The 15401-nt window shown below is 39.8% G+C and overlaps 1 protein-coding gene across 1 annotated transcript in view; it reads left to right on the top strand.

Moving 5' to 3' along the window:
* The first annotated feature begins 2243 nt into the window (after positions 1-2243).
* Positions 2244-15401, top strand: part of sv2ba (synaptic vesicle glycoprotein 2Ba) — a 33638-nt gene continuing 20480 nt past the window's right edge. The window contains exons 1-2 of the mRNA XM_055045132.1: positions 2244-2376; positions 8863-9563. Of these exons, the coding sequence (XP_054901107.1) occupies positions 9086-9563 (478 nt within the window). The 5' untranslated portion in view covers positions 2244-2376; positions 8863-9085. The remainder of the gene's footprint in view (positions 2377-8862; positions 9564-15401) is intronic.

Consider the following 15401-nt stretch of genomic DNA (forward strand, 5'->3'; position numbering starts at 1 on the left):
ATAAAACAGGAAAGGCAAATTTCTTGCTTCAAAGCAAAGCGAGGCCTCCTTAACACCTGAACTCTGACGAAATGTCTTTAACCCCAAAGGTGAACATGAAAGCGGATTATTTGGCTGCGTGGGCCTAAAAATGAAAAATAAAAAATGCTTTCAAAGTGCAGCTGTTTGTGGTCTGTGGGTGGAGTCACTGCGTGGAAGGTGTGACAGGCGGGGAGGAGGAGGAAAAGGCGGAGTCAGATGGACGCCGATGGAGACAGAGAGTACAGCGGCTAAATTTAGCCAATGGTTCTGCTGGGGTGGAGCTAATCCTCTTTGCGGTCGAATTATCTGGCCTTTGGATTAGAGAGCTTTGCCTCCATGCAAGACATCTACTCTCTAAAATGATGTCCCATCGCGGGACGTACCATGTTCCGCCGCGGGCGGAATCGAAGGAGAACATGCAGAAGATGCAGAGCTCCATTCTGTTCTGGTCAGGAAGTGTCGTGACCTCTGCTCAGGCCAAGCATTTTCATGCTGTTTTTAAAACTTTCCATACAGCTTGAGTTGCACACAGAATTGCCTTTTCTTTACTTTTAATCTTGTTTGTTTACTTTGGATCAACATTACTAGCTTTTTCTTCTTTTGCTCTTTCGTTTGGTTTGTTATTTTGTGCATATTTCCCTTTATTTTCTGTAAAGCGCTTTGTATTGCCTTGTTGCTAAAGATGTCCTATATAAATAAAATTACGTTTACCTTTTACTTTTCTTCCACTGGCAGATTATTTCACTGACATATTGGCTCTTTTTCATCAATGTTAAGAATTCACTGACCTAAAATAAACTCCCGTATCTTGTTGAAAAGTTACATTTTCTCATATTTCAAGAGAGGTAAGATGAAACAAGACCAAAAATACTTGGTAAGGTTTTGTGGTTTTGCAATGCAGCATGAAGCACAATGTCAAAACTTTTTAAAATTCTGTGTTCTTGTTGGACGCAAGTACTTCTTTGTACATGTTCAAAAAAATAAACCAAAACAAATCTATTCATTATGGCACCTGTTGCTGTGCGGTGGGGCAGCAGGTTTTCACAGTAACTAATGATCTGTGAAAAAAATCCTCCAACGTCAAACTTGAGAACAAGATCATATGTCATACAAAACTGTCACAACACTGGCAACGTTAACAAATTTGTAACTTTTTTACAAATTCGATCAATTATTTACTTAGGAGCAGAATGAAAGTGCATGCCACACTTTTCAGATTCTGCGAATTCAGTCGTGTTCCGCTGCGCATTCACACACCAATCCGTGTCACTTTGACACATAAAAATTGACATTAATACTTGAAGTCGAGGCAAAGTGTGAAAAAGGGGAAGGGTGATGACCACATCCCAATCCAGCGGTATATTCCGTTCGGTCCGATTCTAAACCTCAAGAATTACACAGGAAGAACTGTGACCATCAACGTCGCAAGATTCCACAGAGACAAATCGGCTTCACCCCCCTTCTTCCTTTCTACTTCAAGGAAAGAGGAATACTCCAGTCCTACTTGCTGATTTGCTGATCTTGGGGCAGATGAGCAGTCAGCATTCTGATTCAATGTCTCACTCAAGGACACTTTGGCGCACGGCCAGTCCTCCTCTGCTGATTACAGGAGTTAAATAAATAAATAAATGAAGGGGAACTCGGGTTCCCTTTATTTTAATGCAGGCGGCGCATTAACCAAACGTGACACCGGCGGTGAGAACCATTCGCCGCCGTGTTCGGATGCTAATCTGAGAAACATGTGGACGGGGCTTCTCTACGTGCGCTGTGATTGCAAAAACACTGGAGGCCCTTGTCCATGTTTCCATGACAACAAGCATCTGCGGCGGTGAAGTGGTCTTGAGAATCCCCCACTCTCCGCCCTCCACCCCCAAAGAGAAATGAAAGAGAGAGAGAGAAAAAAAAAAGACAGGGAGAATTTCAATCTCTCACATGGCAGCTCTGACCTCTGACCTCTTTGCGGAGGATCGTTAGCAAACGTCAAAAAAGTTTTTTTTTTTAAAACAGCATGTAAAAGGACGGTGTGCAGCCTGTTGCTATTCGAGCCTTTAGGACTGTACCATTTGGCTGAAGAGGTGTGTGGGGGGGAGATGTTAGACCTGGGAGGGGGTAAGCCCTGGGTGGGAGGGACGGTGTGTTTGTTGTCTGTGTGTGTGTGCGTGTGTGTGTGTAGGGGGGGGGTTGTGTGAGCTGGTATACTAATCCCTCGGGTTTGGCTGCAGCCCGGCCTCGAGACAAACTGTCATGTACGCTCGGGACAATTGAAAATGCTAGTTGGATTTAAACTATTTTTTTCTTTATTTTTAAATACTAACCTATTCCCTCCTCAGAAGTTAAAGGAAAATACAAACTATGGTAAGATCATGTTCTTTTGGCTGCTTTTCACTTCAGTTTGTTTTGTCACATAAATCAAGAAAGAAGTGATCGGACTGGGAAATACGGCAATATGACTGGAGCTGAAATCGTTTTCTGTTCTCACGCTGGATGTTAGCCTTTATAGGGTTGGTATGGCTTGCTTCTCAAAAAATAAACAGGCCACGATTATTATTATGATTTAACTCTCACACTGTTGCAATTTCTGCAAATGCATACGATAAGAAGGGATTGATGAGCAAAGGAAATCCGGTTTCTCCAGAAGTGAATTTGGCGGCCCGTCCTCAGAAGTCATGTCGGATTGTCTTTTGCCCTCTGAAGCTCGGTGAAGATCACGTCGAACTCAGTCCCCTCACAGTCCGCTCATTCTGCCGTAAAACCAGTCCGACGCACCAGCGGCTGAAAGGATCTGCAGTGGAGGCAGATTATTATTATTTTTTAATTCTCTGTTTCATCTTCCTTCGATTGCCAAAAATATTCACCTTGTAGCTCAGAGGAATCTTGAAGTTCTGACAGAGTCCAAAATGAATAAATAAACACCTAAAAGGGGAAGCACTTTATAATAACTACACCTCATTTAACCATCATTTAACCTTGAAAACATCATTAATTAAGGATGAGCCATACTTAATAAGCTGTAAATCAATACGTTTATTAATGCTTAACCCGTAATGGCTAATTACTCCCAAAGCCAACATACTCAGTATTTATTCATGCTTACTAACTCATGAATTTACTTCTGTATGTACTGTGTGCGGATGTTTGCAAATGCTCAAATTATAGATGTGCTTTCACAAAATGTTAAGAGGATGTTTGAACTGGCAATATATGAATCCTGCAATGCATCCATCGACCACAAAACACGCAACATTTTGTCAAATATCATCAAAATGATCAAGCAAATAAAAACATATCACTTATATTGCTCAATGTTTCAGTTGCTGTGGGTCAAAAGCAGATCTAAACTGGTGGGTTTTAAGCATCGATTTAAAGGAACTTTACTTTCTGCAATGTAATCCATTGTGAGAACCAAATTAATTGGGTAAATATTACATATATTTTTGCTATGTTGCAATTTATACTGTCCACAATCAGCTGGTGTTAGCAGGATTTGCCTGTTATAATAACGTTGTCATGATTTGATTGCCATTGTTTTAAGGTAAATTTTAAATATCTTGCACGGACTGTATTTACAGTCCTCAAAAATACTTTTTTTTGCAGTGTACTGTTCTCCAAAAACTCAACATAAAGTCTTGGAAACGGCTGAAGTGAGGAAGAATTGGTGGGAAGAATAGCAAAAAACGATGACAAATGCTGTTTGAAGAAGTGTGTATCTGTGTGTGTGTGTGCAGAGGAGTGTGTAAGGTTTCCAGAATAAAAAAATTAAATGCAGCATCGTGTACTGTAAAATAAAAGTTCATGGCAGCTAAGGCCCACTGATGAAGTGGTGACAGTAAAGTTCAAACTAACAGCAGATCAAAACAGCGAAAGGTCACTGGCAAAATCGCTTTCAGCAAATTAAGTTGCATCCTGTAAATCCTCGCGCCGTCATTGATTCCTTACGATTTCAGAGGGACTCGCTTGACTTTTCGGAAAAGCGGATCGTGACCTATTATAAGTCCGCACACGCATTTAAAGCTTGTCGGACATCTGAATTAGTGCGGGGGGCGTGAGGCGGCCGGGGGAGCTGGGTGAAAATCTGAGTGTTATGTAAGCGCCAGCTGCAGCGTGATGATGAAATCAACATCAGTTCCCCCCGAAACCGGACCGAGCATCGATCCTGCTGCAATCCTCTGCTGAATTGTTCCATGTTTTATTCACAATGGCTGAAGAAAAAATGGATGGTGGTGATCATGTAGTGCTGCTGCTGCAAAAAAAAAAAAAAACAGAAAGAGAAAAACTGTTCTGTTCACACCGTAGCACTGACTTCAGAACTTCAGTTGAAACAGAGAATTTTTTTTAAAAAAATTAGTTTTAATCTGGATTAAGTAACTGTCATCATGTCTGGGTGTAAGAACAGACCAGAATGACCTCAAACGATGATTTCTGCGCCATGTCTCACGTGACACAAGCAGATGTTTTTGCCACATAAACCTCAAAATCTGATCATATTCTGAAGCTGGAATATGATCATTACTCAAGCTTTAGACAGACCAAGGCAGAGAAAGTGATAAAAAACAAATAAATAAAAAGAATTAATGCTTTTTGTTTTACTGTGAAATTATGCCAGTTAATGAAGAAGCTATTCCATGGATTCAAAAACAGTATATCGAGTTTTAAAAACAGTTTGTCGTTGAATCTTGTTTCTATTGGAGGGAAATCCTGTTGGTAGAAGATAAAACTTTCAATGGTCACGTCATCTTTGTGTCAGTTTTCTGTGTGACAGGCGGCATTGTGGTTTAGCAAACTTCCAGAAAATTGCAAAACAGCCAAAACACTGACTTCCTTTAAAATCAAGACAAAAGACCTGCATGTTTTGTTTGCTTTGATTCACAGTAACTGGAACATTGATCAGCACATTTGATGTGTGTTTGCTTGATAATTTTGATGAGATGTAATGTTTATCGCTTGTTTCGTAATTGGTTGCTGTGTTATCTTTCTATGGTGTAAAATATTTTGAACTTCTTTAATTCACTGGATTGTGTAACTAAACTGCAAGTGTGGTGATATACTTGTAATTATTGTGTCAATAGTTCCTGTCAGAAATATTGATTTCACTTGTGACTTTTAGAAATCACATTTGAAATCTGTTATTAACCCAAAATGACCCTCAAAATGCAAAACTTATCATTTTTAAGTATTTTTTTTCTTCATGGCTGAACCTATATACTCATGTGAAAACAATAGGATACCACATTATATATTAATTGATGTCTTTTTTTTCATGTACTTCTAAAATTACAAATTGAAGAATTTCAGAAGGTATTTTTGTTTTATATTTTAGTGTTTATTAATATGGACTAATAAAAAAAGCATCTTTTTGATGCTTTACAATGTCACTTCCCCATTTTTGTAATGACATGCTGAAGGGGAGTGACAGAAAGGGCAGGGGCTTCTTAAAGAGACAGGAACCTATTTCAATGCATCATATATGACTATGATGTGTCGTCGTCAAATTTCTTTTCAGCTATTTTTGGTGTACAGCATTTTAGGCAATATTTACTTGATTATGCTATAAAAAGACACTATGTGTCTGGAAAATACATAATTCCCCCATTACAAATGTACATCAAATATATCCAAAGATCTTATTATACATGACAGTAAGTTAAACTTTACCTCTGGTCGTTTCTCACCCAATGTTTCAGACTTGATGCCTTTATCAGGACTTACTGTAGGGAAATGTGATTAAATGACTCAAGAAAGGGGGAGGTCACCGACTGAGTCGACTGCCCTTGAACTAAAATAAAATGGAATATAGAAAAAACTTTCATATAATAATGTGCTTCATGCTTCCTTTAAGAATTGCATGTCTGCAGATTTGTCTGATTTGTTTACAGATACAGATAGAATGTAGAAATAGACAAAATTGCAATGAATACTAGCTATAAAATGGGGCTAACAATGTGGGAAAGAGGAGAAGTTAAACAGGCTGTGGAATTCACACTAACACAGAACTAACAGAAGGTAGATAACATGTAGCTTCTGCTAGCACAGAGCTAACAGAATGTAGATAATGTGTAGTGTCTGCTAACACAGAGCTAACAGAATGTAGATAATGTGTAGCGTCTGCTAGCACAGAGCTAACAGAATGTAGATAATGTGTAGCGTCTGCTAGCACAGAGCTAAAAGAATGTAGATAACGTGTAGCTTCTGCTAGCACAGGGCAGACACATGACGCATTTAAGAGTAAAAACGCAAAGAAACAATTAAAAAAGACTTAAAAGCTAACTTTTACTAGTTCTTGCTAACTGGCGGGTCTCATGTTAGAGTCTTTAATAGTCATGCTAAGCAGTCATGTCTTCCTCTAGCATGAGTCAGCCATGTTACATTGACTCATTTGGTTATTTTCTAACTTCAGGGTAACCAAAGTTAACCTGATCTTTAAGCTCCACCACAGCTTTCTCTCTAATCTGTCTGTTAACAAACCTTTTAGCCTTACAGAACAGCTGGATTTATACATACCAAGTATCACACAGGTGGATTCTGTTTACAAATCAGATGTTTTCTAAAAGTAATTGCTTACCCTGAATTTTCTCTAGAGGTATCAGAATGAAGGGTATTGAGTAAAAAAATGTATATTATGCTTTTTGGATTTTTGTTCTATACTCTTCTTCTTTACAAGTATGTGCTGCTTACTATTAATCTGTTTGAGTAAAATACTTTAGTCCATCCATCCAAATTTATTGTTACTGCTAGATTGTTCTGTGCAATACAAAGAAGTACCTGGACTCCAAAAAAACATTTAAAAGTTACTCATTTTTTTATTTTGATTCTGGAATAAAAACAACTGAAAAATAATGAAGTCATTAAGGAATGTAATCTACATTCAGCAACTAGTTGGACACTACAAACCGCTCATTATCTGAGGTCAAAGTTTGCTGTGAATCCCAATCAGACAGAGGTCATTACTGATCTGTTACATTATTACCACAGTATTCACTAATACTGTCACATATTGCATGTTTTCCTTCAGGCACAATATTAGAAAAATATGCAATATGTGATGAAATTAGTGAATACTGTGGGAATAATACAACAAAACCAACCTGGTCCATCGATTCTCCTGTTAAGAACCACGTCAGAAATTAGAGGTGCTGAAAATTCCTTCACATTTCAACAGTTGGAGATTTTAAGTGTGACGTTTGGTCATATGATAGACTGGAAGGTTTTTTTTATGTGACATATAGATGACCATAGAAAACCAACTAATGTTACAAATATTATGCTCTTTCTTATTTTAGAAGTGATTGGCCTTGGTCAGAAAGAACACTCTGCTCCAAAACCATCTGACTATGCTGCCTTCACAGTCAGCCCGGCTGTTTGGTTCAGAAGGGTTTTATAGGTGTCTACAAAATATGTTAACATAATAAAGAAAAAGTTAGTATAACAATATACACATACAAACAGAAACAATATATGAAAAAATAAATTTGTGTGCATTTTTTAAAATGCAAAATAAATATGTAATTTGAGAGCAAATCAAAGAAAAAATATTTTTATGTCGAAGTTGTAACACTCGAATACACAAAGAAAAATCTGAAGGGAATTGGAAACTGAATTTTCAATCTTATTACATTAGTATCCGTCGGGCACCGATACCAACATGGTATCTATATTTTTGGATCGATCTGCACACCTCTAATCAACACTGCTCTCAAGTCTGAGATGTTTCACAGGAGCTCAGGCATCAACAACCATCAACTTAAAGAAGGAAACATTGATAAGTGGGATGTGAGATGTCGGACTTGTGCACTTGGAGCAGAATGAAGTCAGTGTTTCTAAACTTTCTTTGTCCACCAAACTAACCTGCTACCGCCAAAGACGTGCCACAAGGTTCACGACTGCTTGATTCTTCATTTATTTGCTGTGAACGTCCTCCAAACATCACCCTTCCTGTATTTTTAGAGAGGGCAAAACTCTATGTATTCAACGTCCTTTGGATTTCAAAGCATCTTCTTCTGCTCGGGACTCATTTGAATGTGCCATTGTCACAGCGACGGCTGCTGTGTGACGGATCAAAATGGCGACAGAACATTTGAGCGCAGAGACGGAGAGATTATCTGCCTGTGCAGAAGGACAAACTGCTCACTGTGGAAAAACGGCTTTCCTCCGTATATCTCTGGCGGGCGAAAAAGACGCTTTCTATTCACCTAGAGTGATAACAAGAGCTCACACAGGAGCAGAGAAATGCTTTTTAACATAGAAAAGAGGGATAAGAATGAGGATAAACTACAAGTAGAAGACAAAAATAATAATAGAAAAAAAAGGAAAGGTATTGTATGTTTCATAATTCTTCAGTTTTTTTCAAAATGGCTGCTGCAGTGGTGTCTGATTATATTACCATGCCACACTACAGCCATTGCAGATGCAAAAAATGAATAAACAGAAAGGAGGAGCAAATTTTCAGAAATTTGCTTGAAAAAAACTCAGAAATGATTAATCTCAGAAACTTTCTAGAAAAAAATTGAAATTTCAATTGTTTTCTTTTGTAAATTGTGAAATTTTGCAATTTTTCTGAGTTTGACATTTTTTGAGGGAAATATCTGAGATTAATCTCATAAGTTCTGAAATATTTCTCCCAAATTTTCACCATTTCAAACTCAGAAATGTTCCAAGCTTTTTCCGGCACATTGCTGAGATTAACCTCAACATTTCAGAGTTTTCTGGCAGAAATTTACTCTTTTTTTAGTTCAATCTGCGCACACGCTTGTATGAGTGTGAATTGTTGCACTGGAATGCTTCTGCTTTACCATCTCTGCTGCTGACTTGACAGATATGTTGCCATGTTTTTGTATTTGTTTTCAGGTTCAGCATGCAGCTATGTGCTCCAGAAAGCAGGTAGCAGTCAATCAACACAGTTTGTGACTGCTTAGAAGTGAGACTCTACAACCAGCTGAAACCCCCCAAAAATAAAAACAGACAAACTCACGGCTCCTCTGGAAGATTATGCCATTGTAGCTGGCAAACTTGAGCTTCTTCAGCACACAAAACCCTTCAAGACCGAGTCCCGTTTGCACAGGCAAGTACCATGGATGACCCCTACCAAAACAATGTGAACCAGCAGATGACCGAGGGCGGAGAGTACACCTACACTCAAGATGGAGGAGGTCAGGACGGCTACCCTTACCAGACGGACTACCCCCCACAGGATGAGGACGCCGCCAGCGACGCCACGGAGGGGGCCGATGAGGACGATCAGATGTACGAGGGGGAGTACCAGGGCGTCCCCCACCCCGACGAGATCAAGGAGGCGCGGCGGGCCGCCCGGCTGGAGGCCAAGAGGAAAGCCCGTCTGGCCGCTCAGCAGGAGGAGGAGGAGGAGAGCCTGCCGGAGCAGTACGAGACCATCATGGAGGACTGCGGCCACGGCCGCTTTCAGTGGACGCTCTTCTTCGTGCTGGGATTGGCGCTGATGGCGGACGGCGTGGATGGCTTCGTGGTGGGCTTCGTCTTGCCCAGCGCTGAGAAGGACATGTGCATATCCAACGCAGACAAAGGACTCTTGGGTGAGTAGAAGCGAAGTGGTGGGTCGTAGAGGGCGTCGGTGTGAAATTTGAAATCTCCACATTTATCAGTAGCGTCATGCAGCCAAACGGTGCCTTTTCATAGCACAATCAGGAATGTCAGGACAAACTGAAGGGAGGCTGTTTTTGTGGAGAGGAAATAAAAACGACCCCAGAACGGAGCTTTGGAGAACACCTATGTTAAAAGGAAGAGAAAGTGAAATGTAAGCTTGTTGACTGATTGGTGTGTGACAGACATGATTCTATCCGTTTTTGCATCTTCCAAGAAGATGAATTTACCTAGTTTGGCCATTAATAGTTTAAAATTTACAGCGTCCAAAGCTTTTTTTCCAAGTCAACAGCATCACTCTTGTCCAATATTTTTTCTCAACATTGAATTTAGCAAGTCTCTGTTGAGTTCTGGGCTAAATTGCATTGGATGAAGTGAAGCGTGAGGAGCTGCATGAGCAACCATCAGCATGGCAACAAAATTAAAAAAGAAAGTGTAGGTATTCAGTTGTTTTTTTTCCCAGAGAAAATAACTTGCTAAACTTCTCATTTTATACATATGGGGATTTGACAAACATCAGTCAGTTGAAGTGAATTTGATGCCACAACAGAGCCTTACAGTAAATGGTGCAGTTGCATTTTTCATTGAATCCAATTTCATTCAAAAATACTTCAATTAATTAACTATTTCATCCAAGTATTTTCAACGAGCTGCTGTGGATTGTGAGGCTTTAAGGGAGCAGTCAGTGTGGAAATAAATCTCAAGAAGTCTGACTGAAGACTTGTATGATAGTCTCATGGCTAACTGCTCAATATCTAGAGAAGCTATTCCTCAGTAACCTGAACTGCTAATCCATCTCATTTGCTGCTGCCACTGCTCTTTAAAACTCTTTCTGGTCATTTGGCTAGAAAGCAGAATTTTGAGATTCTTTATAATCTTATAATCTTTATAGTTATATATATATATATATATTATATATATATTATATATATATATATATATATATATATATATATAGTATATATATAGTTATATATATTATATATATATAGTTATATATATATAACTATATATATATATAGTTATATATATATATATATATATATATATATATATATAATATATAATATATATATATATATATATATATATATATATATATATATATATATATATATATATATATATATATATATATATATATATATGATTAACAAACAAAAAGAACCAACCAGAACTAATGTATGCTAGAGAAAATCCCACTAACTCTACAGTTGATGAGAAAATTCAACACCAGTTTCTTCTTCAACAATGCCCAGGAATATATTTCTAACCAAGCGATCTGAGGCGACACGTTACTGTCCTCTCAGGGAAGACTTGCTTTATGGTTTTTACAGCCGCCTTCACAAAATGTCCTCATTAGTGCTCATCAGTGCACAAGCCTGGGCTGTAAGCAGGGCAGCTCCATCTTGCTTCACAACCTAAAGTGAGAACGTTCCCACTGGCATTCTGACGGGTTCATTCTTTTATTAGCAACACATTTAGCAACAAATGGAGTGTGAAATGCTAGCATTTAAAAAAAAACCTCAACACAAACAGTGTTTTTAGATAATCCGCAAGATTTACTAAGTGCGCTCATCTGTGGGTGAGCATGGAACCCGTTGGTGAAATGATGATGTGCTTAGCGGAAATAATAATAATAATAAATCCTACAGATGTTTGGCTTTTGATGGCTGCAGATAGTCTGACTAAAATATCCCCAAGATACTCTTCCAACTAAGGAGAGGAGGCTCGGATTAAAGAATGATTACGGTGTCCTGCAGTGGTCAGATGCTTCATTGTGTCCAACCAGATTAGCCTCGGTGGCACTGCTACTGTCTGAACCTGGAGGAGACCGTCTCAGGGGCGCCAAACTGAGTCAGCAACAAAATTAGAACTTTGTTGCTAATTCAGAAATATTTGCAACAGATTTTGTGCTCATACGTGACGGTGAATGTGACTTTATCACTCGCTGTGCTGGTGACGTTTTCACCTCCTCGCCTGTGGTGGCGCTGTACCAACAGGAGACAACACACAAACGTCTGAAGAAGACATTGAGCCGCGGTGGAGCAGAAGCGTTAACTCCCTCCTCGGACTGACTAAAATGAAACGGTCTGACAATTTTTGTTGGTGAATTTGCAATGAACGCACGACTATGTGTTGGTGCGAAAATGTGCGGCTTGTTCACTTTGCGCGAATTACCGCAGAGTTGAGAAAAAGTGTAGCTGGTGAGTGGCGTTTCCGTTACAACTGTGTCGATGTTCCGCAGACGTCAAACAGACAGTGTTTCTTTTGACGAGACTCGGTTCAAATGACGTGTGAATAAGTTTGTTTAGGCGACAAGTCATCCTAAATAAGTATAAACAAGTATAGTCATCAGACGTCAGGTCGTCTCCTCCGTCCGGTCAGGTTGTTGAACGCGATTTGTGCGATGCGCAGTTTCGCAAAGAACGCTCAGTCTCGCGATACGACCGGAAAACCGCCGCAACCTCACACAAAGACAGGTTTGTTTTTTTGTTGAAAAACGTGAGTTTTATTTCCAAATAGGCATATTTCAGTAAATTTATTTTCATAATTCCATTTTACGCAATTATCATGTCAAACAGATAAAAGCTGCATTGATTGATTAAGTAATATTTCAGCACACAACTGCTACCTTTACGGTTCTACTTATGCGTCCGTCTTTATTTTCTCTCCATTCAGTTGCAACTTTAAAAACACAATCTTAGAAAACATTTTTTTTTTCAATTGTATGCAGCCTTGTGGAAAACGCACCATGAAAACACCTGCTCCTTCACTGTCTGCTCGGAGAGCTGAGCAGCAAATTAAAACCCCTCACCTTTATCTCCCGGACCGCGGCGCGCAGCGAGGCGATGCAGCAGATTGCACGTCACTCATCCCATCTCGACGACGGGCTCCCCGGGACGAGGCGTGGCGGGAGGCTGATGAGGAAGCGGCCGCCGTTTTGCTGCGTGCCTTCCCGGGGCTAACGCGGAGCGTGCTGCCGCGGTCAGAGATGCCCGGCGCCCCCGCGGCGTCCCGGCGCAGAGCCTGTCAGACACTCTCCGGGCCTCTGACGGGCGGGAGCGTCTGTCTGTGCAGGGCAAGAGGAGAGCTGTGATCGCTGGCTTAGAATACGAAGCAGGTGCCGCAGAGTGGTGCTGCCGGATGCAGGTTCATGCTCGGCACACCGAACAGACCGGGGAGCGGAAACGTGTTTATGGAAGAAGGTTTGCGGAGAGTTTTGGTAGAGATTGCGTGCTGACCCGCTGGGGTTTCTTCAACTGCCTAAAGAGTGAGGATGACGCTCTTTGGATAAGGGAGTTAAAAATATGGAAGTGAGGAGAAAAAAAATGTGGGAAAGTGATCAATGGTTTTAGAAAGTTGAGGTAGTGAATGGTTTGCAATGTCTGAAAAGCATGCAAGGAATTTGTGTCCAACCCCAGTGATACCTTTTATAAAACCCAGCTGCCCAGGTTTCTGTACTGAAATAACAGGAGATAACAAATCAGTTAATTTGACACAACCAAATTAAGTTTATACAGTGAACATATTAAGCGCATGCATTCACACCAGACCTGTTATTTTGCTTTAATTGACCTCTAAACTCTGCTTCGTTATGGGAGGTGCGAATCCCAAAATCAAAACTTTGGTCCTCATGAGCAACACCGGATCCCAGGTCCAGTTGAAGTGAACTCTGGCACAGGTCGAATGCAACCGCACTGGAAACTGCTCCACAATTGTAGAGCAGGGCAGTCTGGGTCAACAGAGCCAGAATGAACACGTGAGTCTCACACTACAGGGATAAATGATTCCTGTTTAGTTTTATTTTTTTATTACCAGACAAAAGAGGAATTCTACAACTACTAAAATCTGAAGCTACTCCATTTTTGTTCACATTCTAGGAAGAAGGAAGTTGCGCTTAGTGTCTTCAGAAGTTTTTGTGTAGTTTCCTTCAGTAGTTCTTGGTGCGGCGCCACCACAGGCGAGGAGGTGAACAGGTTTTTCAATTAGTTTGGATCGTTTGACACAGTGTGAGTGTGAAAGAGAACCACAACAGCAGGAAATGTGACCAATGTTGCAATTTTGGTCTCAATACAAACCAATACTACCAGACTATCAGGCGTGAAGTTGCCATCTTAAGCAAACTTAAATAAATTAAGTTTGACAAACTTAATTTGATTGTAACAAAATGTTTTTTTTAAGTTGGCGCTTCATTTTTTTAAAAGGTCATCTAACATTTGCATCCTGCAAACATGACTCAATGGACTGCCAAGACTGAAATCCTTAATCTAGATTCAAGATGGCCTAGTCAAAGCCCAGACACAAATCCAATGCAGTTTCTGTGAAAAGACTTGACAATCGATGTCCAGTCAATATCATCAAGCTTCAACTATTTTATGAAGAAGAGTGGAATAGTCTCTAAATGTTAAACGGGTCAGAGTTCAAAAGACTCTCTGAAAAGTAAGAGGCTGAACACACGAGCAAGTCTCACTTTTCAGATTTTAAATTCTAAAAAGCATGTAAAAGTGTGCCATTTTCCTGAAAACCATGCGTTTTCCTTTCACTTCTTATTTTAGAAGCCTTCAACGTTAGTGAATTATGTAAAAACAGTTTGATCAGCCAGTTGGATTACTGACATGTCAAACACTTCTCATCTGTACTTGGAACATTTCCCTTCCAAATGCCAAATATTTTTCTGCTAATTGTTGACTTTGTCACTTTGTGCAATCAGCAATTTCACCAACTGACAAAGTTGTTCCATTTGTCTTCAACTCGCTCACACAAAGAACCCAAACTAGGAAAGCATCATCGCTGGGAAACCCATCACTCAAACTGAAAAAAAATATGATCGAATGATTTGATATGAAGCAATTTATAGCGATATCTAATCTGTCTTGGGTGACTAAGTTCTGCTGACAAGGTTAGTGTTTTCATGACTCACTGTAAGCCATATGGTTTATCGGCTAAATTTGTATCTTATTCATGGATACAATATTTCATCTTCTGCGTGTGGCAGATGGAGTTATATCGCTTTCACTTCTAATGCGGCTGAGAAACGATGAATTCTCCTTCACCCTGAAGGTATTTGGCAGCTTCAATATATTAAAGGAGACTTTTTCAAAAGTAATGTAGCTGAAATAGATCCTGATTCTCCGCCTGAAGGACACCGTTCCATCCTCTCAACTTGTACATGCATGTATACACACATACACACTCTAAAGTTGGGTGTTAAACTCATTTTCATATTGGACCACATGATAAATGTTCTCAGTTGTGCCATTATATATATTGGTCATAAACTGTTAAACAAATAGCTTCCTAACAATAACCAACCGCTTTGACTCATTCCAGTCTGATTTTCGTGCTCGCCACAGCACAGAGACAGCCCTTGTTAAAGTGTTCAATGATGTCCATATAAATATGGACTGTGAGAGGACCACGGTGCTGGTTCTGTTGAACCTCAGTGCAGCTTTTGACACTGTGAACCATGGCATATTACTGAATCGACTGGGGAGTCGGACTCTCCGGTTCAGTGCTCAACTGGTTTGAATCTTACATAAAAAACAGGGATTTCTTTGTTTCAATTGGAAAACTTCTCATCAAAGAGGTCAAAGGTCACACCTGAGGTAACCCAAGGATCAATCCTAGGATTATTTAATATTTATATGCTCCCAATAGCTCATGTTATAACAGGAAATAATATTAGCTACCATAACTATGCAGATGATACTCAGCTGTACTTTACGATGTCACCAGGTGACTCAGAACCCGTCCAATCACTGAATAAA

Source organism: Poeciliopsis prolifica, unplaced genomic scaffold (genome assembly GCF_027474105.1).
Source record: "Poeciliopsis prolifica strain line A6 unplaced genomic scaffold, Auburn_PproV2 SCAFFOLD021, whole genome shotgun sequence".
In the NCBI taxonomy this organism is placed as follows: domain Eukaryota; kingdom Metazoa; phylum Chordata; class Actinopteri; order Cyprinodontiformes; family Poeciliidae; genus Poeciliopsis; species Poeciliopsis prolifica.